The sequence below is a fragment of the Budorcas taxicolor genome, chromosome 5 (assembly GCF_023091745.1).
Source record: "Budorcas taxicolor isolate Tak-1 chromosome 5, Takin1.1, whole genome shotgun sequence".
Taxonomy (NCBI): Eukaryota; Metazoa; Chordata; class Mammalia; order Artiodactyla; family Bovidae; genus Budorcas; species Budorcas taxicolor.
In genome coordinates, this window is record NC_068914.1 from 150,807,956 (window position 1) to 150,824,037 (window position 16,082).

Here is a 16,082-nt window from a genome sequence, read left to right on the forward strand (position 1 = left end):
ATTTCAAGCTCTGAAAAACAAAGACAGAGGAGAAGCAGCTTCATGGGAAGTGCTGACTGTACACTCTATGCATGTTTTTCTTCCTTTCAAAAGGTAAGGTTGGGTGTGTACCTCGGCCACACACTTAGGACACCTCCAGTCGCCCTTGGGCACGTCAGGCAGTGGAGGAATTAAACAGAACGTATGGTAGCTGTCATCACACCCGTCACACAGCAGCAGCTTATCTTCATTGTTTCCCCGACCACAAAACATACAAACATACAGATCAACCTGTTAACAACAAAATAAAGTAACATGAAAGTTTATTAATAAGTTTATTAAAAAGCAGTATTAAATCTTTACCAGGAATGCCTTAATTGAAACAAAATACTGTACACTAAAAAATGAACATAAGTCCTGAATGCTTATTTTAAATAACAGTATATAAACAGCTTTGCAAAACTTCCTGAATTTCCTCAGAGCTTCTACAAGCAAGTTAATAGAAGTATAACAAGGTATCGGAGTACAGGACCACTACAAATCTAGGGTACTTGAATGTCAATTTCTATAAATAAAATAAACCATGTCACTCTTCCTACACACAAATGCTCTTCACTGGTAGAGGGCTGAGGACCGAGCACTATCTAATACAGCCAAGGGTTGACAGAGTCATCCTCTCACTCATTCACTAGGTGTATGACTCAGGAACCGTCTGTGTGTATGCCACAAAGCAAGGTTAATGTGATATACACCAAAGCTGAAGCTTCAGATGCACTAAGTCTTCTGACTAAATGAACTAACTAAACGACAAACCAGACACAGCAAGGTAAAAAAAGCAAAACTAAAATAAAAAGAAATCCTTTCCCTCCTAACACATCTCAGAACACTTACAAAGTTAACAGAGAGAGTTCCTTTCCGTTGTCTCATTTGCATGTTAAATGCGTCTGACCTGTTGGTAACTTTTCGTCTTCGGGAGACCTCATCTTGAAATAAAAATAATTATATAATAATAGTAAAAACTAATGTTGAGAGCTTACCATGGACCAGACACTATTTTAAATTATTTAAATTAGTTAAAATCTCACAACACTATGAGGCAGATAAATTATTATCCCCCAGTGAAGATAAAGAATCTGAAGAACAGAGAAGTTAGGTAACCTGCCCAAACTCACAAAGTTGAGTCAGTAGCAGATTTGGGATTCTAGTCCAGGCAACTGAGCTGCAGAGAGTTTAAGTACTAATTCTGTATTGCCCACATGTAGAACTTGTCAGGAACTAATTTGAGACGAGTATTAAGATTACTGCCAGCCAATACAATTACAAACAGAAAAATGATAAGGTGCTTAATTTTTAAGAGTAATAGTAAACATTGTAATATATCAAGCAAGTCTGATCATACTGAATATTTGGTGATAGAACAATATTATCTGATCAACCAGAGTTCAGTCCAGAATTGGAATCATGACCTAAGTCATATCATAAAATGCATAAAAATCAGTATGACTTGTGATTACAGTATTCCATTAAATTCTTATACAGTAAAAACACATCCAACACAATCTTCGTCAACTTGAGTCTTAAAATTGACATGTACTTATCTCTGGGTTAGCAATTTTACTCACATGCTAATTCTAACATGCTAAGCTTGGGAGCACCAGCCATTCTTCAAATAGATTACTTAAAAGAAGTGGTGTAATATACATCAAGGCAATTACAGAAAAATATTATAATTAGAATCTAAATTATTAGCTCTCCCTAGCATATTCTGATTCTAAAGGTCAGAGAGACTCCTCTATTTCTTTTTAAATTTAAAAACAGCAAGCTTTAGATCACCAGGTAAGAATCATTAATTTCACCATTGTTATAAATTAGCCTTTAAAAACAATAATTTCTGTGTCAAGTGGAAGGAGGAAATGGAGGAGGAAATTTTCTCCCAAAATAGTATAAAAATTTAACATACTATGGCTTCTCACACCTTAAGATTATCTGCCATTAATAACAAAAGGTTATTTGTCTGGAAATCATGCTGCAAGTCTACAATACAATCCTTAGAAAACCCCACAGCAGACTACGATTCAAACACAATCTGCATCTGTTATAACCACACCACTGCACCTTAATACTTTCCGTGACCAAGTAACAGATTTACCTTCCTTTTCTTTTACTCCCATTGCCAAGCCCACAACCTTAGGCCCAGCCCCAAAAATCCGAAGCTTCTTCAGTTCCGTATTTCTATTCACTTCTCCAGACTCTGACTAAAAAAAATAAATAAAAGTCACATTAGTCTAGTTTTGTGATGCATTAATTTACTTTCTTACCTAAGAAAACTTTCAAGAGCCAGATAAAAATAAAGGAAATTTTTAATTCTCTCTAAATAGGCTTGCTGCCTTATCCCTGATCCAGGAACTAAGATTACCCCCAAAACAGAAACAAAACACAACTTGAAGTCGACCACAAAGAAATGGGAATACGAAAGTGGGAGAGAAGCAGACAAAAAGAAATTATGTGCATTTTTTTTCTGATGCTTTCATTAGGCTTTAAAATTATTCTAGGTCACAAGAATATTATAGAAATTACATTGGAATGATTCAGACACAAGAAAATTATATTCTGGTTTTTAAAGGAAGGATGTGTGAAAAATAAAGTCTCTCCTTCCTACTCTTCTCTTCTACTGTTCTTCTCTTCCTCCTCTTCCCACTTACAGTAACCAGGAAAATAAAATGTACTAGAAATCATCAGCATGTCTATGAAATTGGCCCAGTACCCAGAGTCACTCTGATTTGTCATCTCTGTCAAAGTTGTTTAATATTAACAAAAAACTCTCTAAATCAAATCAGACCAAATTTTACAATTTCCTCCTTATTCATCTCAAAAGTAAATAAAAAATGTCTTTCAAGAACAGTATGTGAATGACCTCCCCAAACCAGGCATGTGTTCTGCACAGACAAGGAGGTAAAATCCCTGTCAAATTGGCCCACAGAAATTGACACCTGAGACTTGACGCGTCTTGTTCTCTTCGGCAGAATGTTCATTCTTGTTCCCGGTTCTGGCGAAGTTTGGACATCAGTGCTAAGAACCTCAGGCTCCACTTTTTCCTTAAGGTCTAAATTAGGCATTTGTACACCCTAAAGAATTGAGAGCACAGGAAGAGGGCAGATTCACTGGTAAGAAATCAGGTTTGAGAATCAGAAGAAAAATAACAAATTTCTAATATATCCCTAAAACTATTAACACATGAAACCAGATGACAATTTTCCCGCCAAATTGATCTACAAATTCAAGACAATCCTTATGAAAATCCTAGCAGACTTTTGCCACAGAAATGGAGTAGATTCTAAAATTTATGTGGAAGTGCAAATATTTTGGAAATTTTGAAAAAAGAACCAAGCTGGAGGACTTATACTACTACCAGATACCTAAACTTACTATAAAGCTATGGTACTCAAGATAGCACAGTATTGTTGTTAGGATGAAACATACAGATCAAAGAACAAAATGGACTAGAAATAAACCTATATATTTATAGTCAACTGATTTTCAACAAAGGTGCCAAGGTTAATCACCTTGGTAAGGTAAATCACCTTGGTAAGGTAAATCACCTGGGCAAGGTAAATGGGAAAAAGGCCATGTTTTAAAGAAATGCTGTTGCAACTACTGGATATTCCTATACCTCAATGCCCCCAAAACAAACTTATAGCTTTACCTAAGACTATACACAAAAAAATAATCCAAAATGGGTCACAGACCTAAACATAAAAACTAAAACTATAAAACTTCTAAATGAAAACAAACTTTTGGCCTTAGGTTAAGAGATTTCTTAGATATGATAACAGCACAATCCATAAAAGAGGCAGAAAATCGAACCACAGACTAGAAGAAAATACTTATATGAAATCATACATCTGATAAAGGACTTATATCCAGAATATTTAGCAAAATTTTAAAACAAGTATAAGATGGCAAACAATCCAATAAAAAAAAGATTTGAGCAGACACTTCATCAAGATATACAAATGGCTAATACGCACATGAAAAGATGCACAACACCATTAGTCATTAGGGAAATAAAATTAAAACCACAATGAGATACCACTACACACCCACTAGAATGGCTGTAAGCAAAAAAACTGACAATACCAAGTGTTGGCAAAGATGTGGAGAAACTGGAAGCCTCTACGTTACTGGTGGGAATGCAAGATGGTTCAGCCACTTTGGAAAACAGTTTGGCAGTTTCTTAAAAAGTTAAACACAAACTTACCATATAACCCAGCAATTCCACTCCTAGGTATCTACCCAAGAGAAATGAAAACATATGTCCACACAAAGACTAGTACATGAATATTCATAGCATTATTCATAATAGCCATAAACTGGAAACATCGAAATGTCCATCAACTGATAAATGAATAAACAAATGTGGTATAACCATACAACAGAATATTATTCAACCATAAAATGAATGAAGTACTGATACTAAAATACAGATAAACCTTAAGAATCATTAGGCTGAGTGAAAGAAACCATACACAACATCACCCTGTACGATTCCATCTATGTGAAATTTCTAGAAAAGGTAAAACTACAGAATCAGAAAGCAGATTAGGAGTTGTCCAGGTTTGAGGGTAGAAGCAAGAACCAACTATAAACAAACACAAAGAAATCTTCTGGGCTAATGGAAGTGTCCTAAAACTGGATGGTGATGACAGCTGCATAAATTTATAATTTCTCACAGCTTACTGACTGTGTACCTACAATGGGTGAATTCTGTAGTAAGTAAATCCTACCTCAATCAAGCCGTTAAAAAAAAAACACATGAATCCAAGTGGAGAAATTTTTTTTTAAAGCTTAAGTCTTGCATAAGTGTAAACATCTTATGTAAGTAAGAAGACATTCTTCACTCCCATTAGCCTTTATCTTGTAAACAATCAAAAACAGTTGTGATTTTTTAAACTTGCTCCCCCAAATTTTGCCACCTGGAGAAACCACAACCAACTGCTAGCTAACCTGTTAGAATAAACAGTCTAAAATGTGTTTCTATATCTGGCAGACATTGGATTTATTCACGCCTAAGAAAAGTGATGCATCTCACCATAAGGCTGACCCCTGACTGGAAAAGCTCATAGGGGTAGAGAATTCTTTCATAATGTGACTTCAAAAGGGATCCAGTTCCTTTTCCTGGCAGATATCCCAAGCGGCTACCCACTTTAGACCATTTCTTCTCTTTGGTGACCATTTCAAAACCACCTTTGCTGGCGACAATCTGAAACGAAAGTAAAAATTATTTAGGGAAAGAGAAAGATTCATGTATTTTGACACGACATCTTGTCTGCTAAATGGAAAAATTATTCTGGGCCTCGATTTGCTTTCAAGAAATATGTGACAAAATTGAAACTCATTGATATTTAAAATATGAAAGAGAGACGAAGATTTTGGGAAGTTTTAAACACTATTATTCGTTATTGTGCCTACCTTCAATGAACCAAGCATTCAAAAACATTCAATGAATTTATACATTTCACATAATGCACCATGGGAATTCTAAACACATGTATGTACTCTATATCCATAGGGAATTCAAAGTACAAATAAAAGTTAAGAACAGACCAAGTATAGTCATAAGAATGTTACATAATACAAAATGAACATAAATACTGATATTAGAAAATAAAGCAACTTAAGAGAATTTTTTTAAACTGTCAAGCAAACAGTGGATTCAGAGGATATTTTCAAAAAGAGGCCATCATTTTTAAAAGAGAAGTTTTACAAGAAAGATTATAAAGAAATGATAAAGAAAGTTCAACTGCAGTAGCTTTACCACAGCACAGGTATTAAGGTAGGAAGTGATGGGAGAAACTGGCCAATTTTTGCTGAATGCTCATATCAAACCAGGGCTTCCCTGGCAGCTCAGCAAGTAAAGAATCTGCCTGCAATGCAGGAGACCTGGCTTCAATCCCTGGATTGGGAAGATCCCCTGGAAAAAGGAACAGCTACCCATTCCAATATTCTGGCCTAGAGAATTCCATGGACTGTATAGTCCACAGGGTCGCAAAGAGTCGGACACAACTGAGTGACTTTCACATCAAACCAGGAGCAGTACAGAATAGACCTGTACCAAGGACTCCATCTTCCAGAAGCTGATACTGTACATCTCTCAGACACTTCTAAAATGTAAGCAGTTTTCAGTTTCATTGATGAAAGAATAAAGAAGGCCATGATGAAGTTATCTGAATTGAAAAAATTTTCCTCTCTGAGTGTACACTATCGTATTCTACTACACCAAAAAGCTAAAAGAGAAAAACAATTACCATAGGATCCAGCAGTTACACACATCTAGCGGTACACCCAAACAGTACTGGCATACCAGTGTTCACAGGAGCATCCCTCACACACAGAGAGTAGGTAGAAACAACCCAAATACCCATCAAGAATTGAGCAGACAAACAAAATGTGGTACAGACATGCATGGAATATTATTCACCTTAAAAATTAATGAAACTGATACATGTGACAACATGGATGAACTTTGAAAACATTATACAAACATAAGATGATGAATATTGTGTGATCCAATTTATATGAGATAACCATACACAAGCAAATTTGTAGAAAGAGGTTTCACCAGATTCGAAAGGGTGGGGAAAGTTCTGGAAATGCATAGTAGCAATAGGCTGTACAACACTTTGAAAATACATAATGCCATAAAATTGTACACTTATAAACAATCGTGCATTTTACCTTTTTTTTTCCAAAGACTAAGAGCATGGACTCTGGACCCAGATTGCCTGAGTTCACACCTCAGCTCTAACAGCTGTATGACCTTGGGTAAATTACGTAATTTGCATCTCAGATATCTATTATTAAGATAGTAATAATAGCAGTACCTCTACCTCATTATGAGGCTGCTGTGAAGACAAATGAAATAAAACATGAAAAGCACCAAGATAAAGTCAGAGCTGTATCAGTGCTGGCTGTATTACAAATGTCTGTGTGAGGTGGCAAATTGGGGGTGGAGGAGAGGTGTACAGACTATAAGTAAGGATGCATTTTCTGCTCTCATGCTTAGCACTTTATCATAGCAAAGATGAAACCACAGCCCAGGCAAAATGCTTCTCTAGTGAAGTATCTGAAAGCATGAAGTAATGAAGAAGTTCACGTGCACAAGAGTAAAACCCATCTCCAATTCTTTAGCTTTTTCTTTTAGTCATACCCTCAGAGAAGCTCTGTCTGTAAATAAAGAGTCAACCAGGGAAAAATTAAGTAGAGAAAAAACTTTGATTTCTCAAATTCTGTAGTGTAGAGGAAGAGACACCAAAGGTGCTGTGGATAGAGGGCTGTTTGGAAGCAAATGGGTGATAAGGTCTTTTATTCACAGCTCTCAGGGTCTCTACACTGTCAGCTCTGTTGCAGGTGCTGGAGCTACAGCTGTGAATAAAATAAAGACCTCTGCCCTGCTGGAGCTTATATCCCATTGGGAGATTAAATGTCAATTTTGATATGACAAAGCCTGTGGAAAAAACCTGAGAGTAGTTTAAAAGCCCCCCCAGTAGGAGAATGAGGGTAAATTGAAGCATTAAACAGTCACAAACGCCTCATCATAAAGGTAAGAGGTGAGCAAAGGAGGGGAAAGCAGTGACCCAAGCTGATACACTAGAAACAGCAGGAGTCAAGGCCCAAGTGAGAAGCCTGCAGAGCATACTGAGAAACAATAAGGAAACCAGTGAGGCTGAAGCAAGTGGGGAGAAGCAGTAGAGAGAGGAAAGAGGAGCCTTCTCAGTAACGTGTGTTACCCAACACAATTACCACCATTACATAACAATCTGCTCTGTATTCTAAGCACTTCCAGCTAAATTTCCATCAGTAACGATAGAGCTCCACAGATCCAGTCATGCTTCTAACCCAGGTCTGCCGATTTCTGACAGCAGCATGATCAGGGTGTTGACAAGGGTAAGGCAGAACTGACTCACAAAGAAATCAAAGCCACGACTCTGGCTTCATGTTTGCAATACTCCAACAATCTAAGCAGGCCTAATACCTTAATACTTGCATTTCTGCAGTTGAGAGATTCAGAGATTATCATGTATAATTTCATTTACTCCAAACATTTGCCATGCAAGGCATCACACCACTGTCATTAGAAAACATCACATGACCCCATGCCCTAAAGAGAGATACACGGCAAGCACTTAAATTGAACACAAAGAATACAAACTTTTAAGAAAACTTAACAAAAGAGTAATGTCAATCAAGGCCAAAATTTCAATCCAATGAAAAACAAAGTCCAGTTAGCAGGGGACAATTTTAACAGACAAAAAGCAGCAGCAGTATTCAACTTAAAAGCTCCCTCTCAAAGCTCCACTAAAAAGCTGAGGGACAAAAAAGCATGCTCCCAAGAGGGCAAGAAGACCGAGGGAAAAGGAGATGTCTGAGTGACACTCCAGCAAGCAGAAACAACAAACAAAAAAGACCCAAGCTCCCAGGGTCTCTACAATAAGCAACAGAAGAGAGCCAAAGAGCAGCAACATAGAACCTGGAAAGGCTTAAGAAATTGAAGCATCACTATCTTTAAAATTAAAAAGAACAGTGTTGCCTGAAAGCCTGTATAAAAGCAGTCAGGCCTCCCCCAGTCAGCACAGCCAGGCAGCCATCCCTCTTCAATCCCAGCAGAAGACTAGAGATCTACTCTCAGGAGAGTCTGAAAGAAGGGACTGGAACCTAAGAAAGAAACAGTAAGTAAACTAGACAACAGTCTCAAACCAACTAATAGCAGTTCAAAAAGAGAAACAAGATACTTGGAAGAAATTAGCAAAGAATTAACACAAGAAAAGTTACAAAAACTCAAGGATGGGAGTTCAGATTAGAAAGATTATCAAGTGCAATAAACGTATGCAATGAAAATTAACATGTACCAGTGCATATCACTGTGAATTCTCAAAGTACTGGGAATAAAAATCTGACCTTGTATCTTAGAAAAAGTCACATACAAAGGAGCAAGAATTAACATGGCATCATTCTTCTCAATAACAACACTAGAAGCCAGATTATGGAGTACAGCTTTCAAAATACAACTTTGAAGTAAAATGATTGACAATTTAGACTGCTAAACCCACCAAACTACCAATGAAGTTTAAAAGTAGAACATTTCTAGACAAGCAAAAAATTTACATTTCATTTAGTTTCTTGCCATCAAACTAGCAGAAGAAATGTTTCACCAAAATAGGAATAAACAGTAACAAGAAGACCTAAAACAAGGAGAAAGGCAAATGGAATTCCCAGAATGATGATAGTGAAAATTCTAAGCTGACCGCTGACCTAAAAAAAAACCACCAGTCTGGATTGGAGTAGGAAAGAGAACTCTAGAGGAGTAACTCCAAGAAGGAAATAAAACTGACAGGTTTTCTGCTGGGTGAAACCATACTAAGAGATTTTATACTTCTAGAAAGATCTGAAAATAAATCTTTGATACTCAAAAACTTACAAAATAAAAAAAGGCAAGGGGACCATTAACTCCAAGGAAAACAAAAATTGGTTCAAACAATCATAGCCTGCTATTAAGCACAACGACAAATTTATGCAGTCACAGCAATAATTTTAAAATTATCTAACTACATTATAAAGGACCAGGGCACTTGAAGTACATAAGGATTTAATTTTTATACCCACTGCCCATCTCTAATAGAAAAAATCAGTATGCATATTTAAAACTAAAACAATGAAGAAACAGCATGATCATGTTATTTGGAAATATAGAGATCAAAATCAGAAACAGCTAAAAGAACTGAAAGTGATTAGCTCAAAGGAGCACTAATAGGAGTGGAGAGATGGAGAAGTGAGAATGTCAGTTTTTACTTTAAGCCTTTTTAAAAATGTATTACTTTAACAAAAATTTCTCTTAAAAATGACTAGAATGTTCCGTGCTGCACTGGTTATAAACTGTAATTGTTTATGTAAAATTCCACTGATTTATAGTCATTCCAAATAATACTTTTTACAATAAAAAATAATAACCAGTGAGAAAGACAAAGTGATTTAATCAAAACAGGAAACAATCACACTGACAACGACTCAGGAGACTGAAAACTTGCTTCCCATTAAAAAACAGTGGGAATCAAAGTGTGATGTCTAAAAACACAAATTCAAGAGATGTTCATCAGCTGTAAGCCAAAGATGATTTTTTTCCCAAAGTAAAGGGCATACCGAACAACCTAAAAATATCAGAACTCTCAGTCTTCTGTGCAGTTTTCAGCCTGTGCCTCTTCTAGAAAGTAAAAAATCCTGTTAATGAGACATTCATCCAGGGGCAGAGGGCAGAGCAATGGTCACCTTTGGAGAGAAGTACTGACTGGGAGGGAGAGGAAGGAGCTACAGAAGTGCTGTGAACACTCGCTGTCTTGATCGGGGTGGTGCTGACACGAGTATACACTTATCTAGAAAAGATCAACCCAGCTGGACATTTAGGACTTGTGCATCACACTTTACCTCAAGCCTCAATTTAAAGGAAAAAGTTCATGTGGTGAGAAGCAGCAATCTCACTATGGTATTAAAGGAAGAAAAGTATTATAAACTACAAACAAGACAACTACAAATCAAAATGTCTGCCTTTCAGCTTTAAATCTCATATTTATAAGCATTTTCAAAGGTTAAGAGGGAAGAGACTTCCATGGGACCTTAAAGATGAAATTCCAATAAACTCCAGGACAATCAAACTTATCACAAGATATTTGCTAATTAAGACATACTTCATAAGCAGTAGCCCCTCCTCTATGGTCAATCAAATCCTACCTAGAAAGCAATGTTTTCCATCAAGTATATCTGAAATTCTAATTTCACAAATTTTCTAGCTTCTGTTCTAGTATCTTAACAAACTACAAGCCTCACCTTGCTCAAAGCATACAGATCCAGGATTTTTCTCTCCACCACAGGGATCTTGAGAGTAGATCCCTGAAGTTCCCAAAATTTTGCTAGTTGATCCAAGAAGTCCAATCTCACTCTGGTCATCGCCTAAGATTAATAAAATAGAAAAGTAAAAAATAGGAACTAAGTTATGGTTGAAAAAATGAGTTTTACTTAACAAAGGTATTCATCTCTCAAAAGAAATTCAGACTTTTCACTGCTTAGGTAAACCTTATAGGTAAAAAAAAAAAAAAAAAATTATGCAAACTTTACTAACTCAAAAAAGTTAATTTATGTGAATGGTTATCATCTAAACAAATCAATTTTTTGTAAAAGTTAACTTTAAGCTAATCAGAAAATTTAATAAATCAAACTATTCTGTTTCTAAGCATTCTATGCCTGACATTTCATCTGTAGATAATATGCACACTTCAGGGACACCAACTCTTTACCTCACTGACATTAAGACTCTTCATCAAGTATCTTATGGCACCCCACTCCAGTACTCTTGCCTGGAGAATCCCATGGAGGGAGGAGCCTGGTAGGCTACAGTCCATGGGGTCGCAGAGTCCGACAGGACTGAGCGACTTCACTTTCACAGGAAAACAACAGGTATTAAAAAAAAAATCAATGTTTTATAAGCATCATAGAAAAAAACAAACAGCATAACACATTAAGCCTTAACGATCTTTAAGATCTCTCTTTTGTATTCTAGAACAGTTTTTATCCACATTAAAGCATCCTTTAACAATCTAGCAAGTGGAAGGAACAACTATTTAAACAAATTTCAAATTGGAAAGTTAAGACAGATCAGTAGTATTTAAAGATCTTAATAAATCAGATTAAGAGTCCTAGAAAAGTTCGGTCAGAGGGGGGAAAAAACCCCTCTGAAACTAGGTTTTAATAGAATAATTTTTTAAACTATTTCCCAAGACTACAGGATATAGAATCTTCCAACACTAACAACAACAAAAAAATTTAGCAGAATAATAAGCACCAAAGAAAGCAGATAGTTCCCCATAATCCCAGTTAAGTAGAAAAAACTGTAACTACTATAAACAACTTTTTTAAAAATCAGAAGCAAAAAAAATAAAAATAAAAAAAATTTAAAAAAAAATAAATAAATAAAAATCAGAAGCTTCCTTCCATTCAGTCACAATTCACATTAACTCTGAGCCTCGGTTCATGAGTTTCTCAAAGGTCTCCACCTGAAGTCCTGACATGAAGAAATCGGGAGACAAAACAGTGATAAGACAACACTCACCTCAAGCTCATTCAAGCGCTGGACTCTGGGTGTAAAACGGAAGCTTTTGACTTCACATGCAAATGGCGGCTGCCAATCCTAAATGCGGGGGGGGAAAAGTTCTTCACTACATTGGTTAAACAGCGAGGAATTAATTCTCTTAATACATGGGATGAGTTGCCACAAATCATGATGACAACACACCAACTTACTAGTCTTCACTAGTGAGAGACAGAACATTTTTTAGATAATTTATTACTATCTCCAATTACTTACCTCGAACTTTCTAATACTAAAATTATCTATTTCCTCCTCAAATCTCCCACTTCCATTATTTATACTGCAAAATTATGCTTTCCCCAATTACTCAACTGGAATGCAATCAGCTCATCTCCATACAGCATCGAATAATCCAAGTTTATCAAATTAAAAAGAAAATAGAATTTGAAAGAAAAGAGTAAAATTAAAGACCAAAAAATAACGTTTTAAAAGTACTTATGTAATTGGACAATGTTTTTTCATTCATGTGGAATGTGACACAGCACTTTAAAGTCTACGTTACGTAAAGGTTCTCTTCAAAGCCCAGCTTCTGGGCAACCAAATTAAAAAAAAAAAAATGAAAATTTAAAAAAAGTAAGCAAACCCACAAAACAAGGACAATTTCCAGATTGGAGACGTGGTATAACTAAAATGAGATAGCACATTTCAAGTAGAGTTCTAGAGACCATAGTTTGACTTGGTCTAAATAACACTAAATCCACTTTAAAATGTGAAAAGAAGTTTTTAAAAAATTATCTTATATAAATAAGAAAAAATTATCTTATCTTGGAAACTAAAGAAATCCACCAATACTGAAATTAAATTCTGCTTTTAAACATTTATTTTCAATAATAATAATGTGACACAAAGGTATACTATTTCAATTTTTTTTTAAGTAACAAAAAGTAGTCGATTTTTTTTAAACCAAAAGGAACCTTGAATAGAATTTCTAATTCATTAAGACAAGAGAGTAAATGAACATATGGTTCAGGAAAAGCTTCAGTGCTTAAGGTTTTGTCATTGAGGTAATCATGAAAAACAAAGGATTAAGTGAAAATAAATTTTTCATAAAAGTGTAAGTTCTGGGAGGATGGCAATACACATACATACCATCATTCATCACAGCAGTTACTTGTTAATCTTTTGTTTGAGTGATGGTCAATAATCTTAACCAAACTGACTGAGCACAAGAGAAGTAGCTTGTCTGGGTTTTAGAATCAAACTGAGTGATCCAGATAGAAAAATTTACTTTGCCCAAGATCACACATCTGATAAGTTATTTAACTTATCCAGACTCGCCTCATCTGTAAAATGAGACCTTATTTACTTACGAGGGCTTCAAAGGCTATTAAAAAAATCTGTAAGTGCTGTGTTAGCTGCTCCTCCTCCTCCCTCTCAGCTAACCTCTTTTTATTCACTGCGCTGCATGCTTCTGTGGTAGTAAAAGCCGAAGCTTTTAAAAATACAACATGTAAAAGGACAAAATTTTAATTACTAGGAGACAAAACGTAAAGCAAGGTATCACTTTAAGAAGCACTTGGGCATGGCTCACAGACATTCACGAGCACTGAGAGTACCTGCTAGAAATGCAAATTCTAGAACTTCCATATCCAGAAACTGGTTCTAGACTGGGAATGGGGCCTAGAGATCTGCATTTTAACAAACAGTCGGGTGCCCCTGGGGCAAGTGGATCAGAAACACCCGTTGGAAAGCACTGGACCTAACGGGCAGAGGGGAAAAAAAAAACCTTCCGACCTTGACCAAATCCTCAACCTCTTGGGGCACTGAGCCCCACAAAACAAGGCACAGTATCAGCTTTCCTCACCGGAAAGACTGAGGATCGTAACCAACCTACGGGCAAACCCAGCTATCTGCCAATAGTTGCGACTCTTTATATCTTTTAGGATTTCAACGTTTTCTTCCACCTCCGTTATGGATCAATTCTTTCTAAACCTCCGAATTTTTACAATAAACGCTGCGCCTTCTCTTCCCCCGGGAAGACTCTTCTCATTGCAGCTGTAATCAGTCCGGGGTTCTTGTTTGGTGATACCACCCCAAGGGCCTAAGAACTCAGATTACCACTGAGGAAAGAAACCTTAGCCTGAGATGAGGCCTGCGAACACTTAATCAATTAAGCGTCAACAGGGATAGGAAAAAGCAGCAGCCGTCGGAACCACAGCTTTTCCTGTCGTACAGAAACGAGTGTACAATACACACACACACACACACACCCGCGGGTCGGGCTGTCGCGTCACAACACTTCCATCACCTTACAGGCCAACGAAAGGCCGAAAGCCTTTGTTACCCTTGCCCACAACCCAAGACGGGAAGGAGAGTATCAGTTCCCAAGTTCTGGGCGGAGGGGCCCCGGGGACATCCCTCTCTCGCCTTCGGACCAGCCGACATTAAAACCCCAAAGAAACCAAAACGGAAACAGATAAACTCAGCGTCCAGGTGTCGACAGACCAGGGCGAGCGAACGTGAAAGCACAGCGGACCGGAAGGCCGCGCTGAGGCGGTCGGGACTCCGGTACCTTGGGAGGTCGGATTTTGCAGATGCCGGTTTTCTCCGCCATGGGCCGGATGCGGCCGATGAAGCTGAGGGGATCTGTGAACTCCTCCCAGCTGGGCTCAAACACCGGGCACTCTGGGGGCGGCACGAACTCCGCCGCGTAGCCCCCCGGCCCCACGCCCGCCATGGCGGTACCGGGGTCCGCGGGGCGGGCGGAGAAGAGCTGGGCTGCGGCCCCAGCGGTCGCGCTCACGTCCCCTGACAGGGGCCGAAGCTCATCTTCTCAGGAGAGACCCGCTCCACACTCGCAGACCGACCCCGCTTCCTCTGGCGTTTGTTATTGTTTCCTTCAGGATTTTTTCCCCCCTCTCCAGTCGACGTTCGCCGGAAGTCAGCGTGCGGCCAAATCCCTCCGCCGCCAGAAAACAGGATTCCTCCGCAGCGACGCTCTCCTGAGCGACCTTCCTTCCCCTTCCCTCTCCCGGTAGCTCGGCTCGCTCCTGAGTTCCCTGTGTGTCGAAGTTCCGCGCTGTTCACGACTCCCGGCGGCACAGCCCCGCGGCCCCTCCTACTGGGCGGTAGGGGAGCGGCCGGCCTCACGGGGCGCTCTTCCGGCGCGGAGGACGCGTAATGCGCCGGGGACAGAGGTTCTGCTTCCGGAAAGCTGAGATGGGCCCTTCTTTGTGTACGTACGGACTGGAACACAAGCTGCCTGTCTTCGCCCGGCTGCCTGTTTCAACTTCCGTGTCCACCTGTTTCTAGATAACTACGCTTTCCAGCGTCTATTTTTTTTTAGTCCTTTCATTGTTACTGTCCCTTTCTCATCCCACTCGGTCACTTTTAATCCGCCCCATCTCCATGGCAACAGTTTCAGGTTCAGCCATCCCAGCATATCTCTCACCGGCCGGCCCTCGCCACCATCCAGGAATTGATTTTCGTCCACAAAGAAGCAACGGCTGTTGACTTTTCAAAACATTGACAACCCCCACAGCTTCTCAACAGCAGTCGCTCTCTGGCAGCCATGCGCCGTAAGCCTTTCTCAGTTTTCTGTAACAACTACACCAGCTGTTCCGGCCCTGCTTCTCAAACATTCTTTGCCAGAGTCCATCCCCACTTCCTGCAAGTTGTGGAGAGTAACGCAGGAAGGACTAAAGAAGAAGCCGTGAAAAGGCAGTTCTTGTATCTATTGGAAGGAAGACTTACTTCCCAGGGCTTGTTCTCATGCTCCTCGTGCAATCTCAACTTCCCCCACGAACTAAATTACCAGCTATGACTCTCAAATCTGTACTTCCAGCCTGGATTCCTCTCCTAAGCCACAAATCAATATATCTATCTACCTACCAGACAACTCCACTCTGGTAAAACATGAACTCATAGTTCCCCACTGGGTTTTTTTTTCAGTATTTCCAGTTTCCATGGA

General features: G+C 38.5%; 1 protein-coding gene across 3 annotated transcripts in view; it reads right to left on the bottom strand.

Moving 5' to 3' along the window:
- The window catches only part of KDM5A (lysine demethylase 5A), a 60,481-nt gene extending 45,568 nt beyond the window's left edge, over nucleotides 1-14,913 (bottom strand). For 2 of the 3 annotated variants that reach the window (XM_052641234.1, XM_052641235.1), the window contains exons 1-8: nucleotides 14,685-14,913; nucleotides 12,134-12,211; nucleotides 10,855-10,977; nucleotides 5,069-5,239; nucleotides 2,970-3,104; nucleotides 2,129-2,234; nucleotides 871-962; nucleotides 112-270 (exon numbers count right to left, since the gene is read on the bottom strand). In XM_052641234.1, the coding sequence (XP_052497194.1) occupies nucleotides 112-270; nucleotides 871-962; nucleotides 2,129-2,234; nucleotides 2,970-3,104; nucleotides 5,069-5,239; nucleotides 10,855-10,977; nucleotides 12,134-12,211; nucleotides 14,685-14,849 (1,029 nt within the window). In that variant the 5' untranslated portion in view covers nucleotides 14,850-14,913. Of the gene's footprint in view, nucleotides 1-111; nucleotides 271-870; nucleotides 963-2,128; nucleotides 2,237-2,969; nucleotides 3,105-5,068; nucleotides 5,240-10,854; nucleotides 10,978-12,133; nucleotides 12,212-14,684 lie in introns of those variants that run through there. The other variant, XM_052641236.1, reaches the window with a different exon arrangement.
- Nucleotides 14,914-16,082: the final 1,169 nt, after the last annotated feature.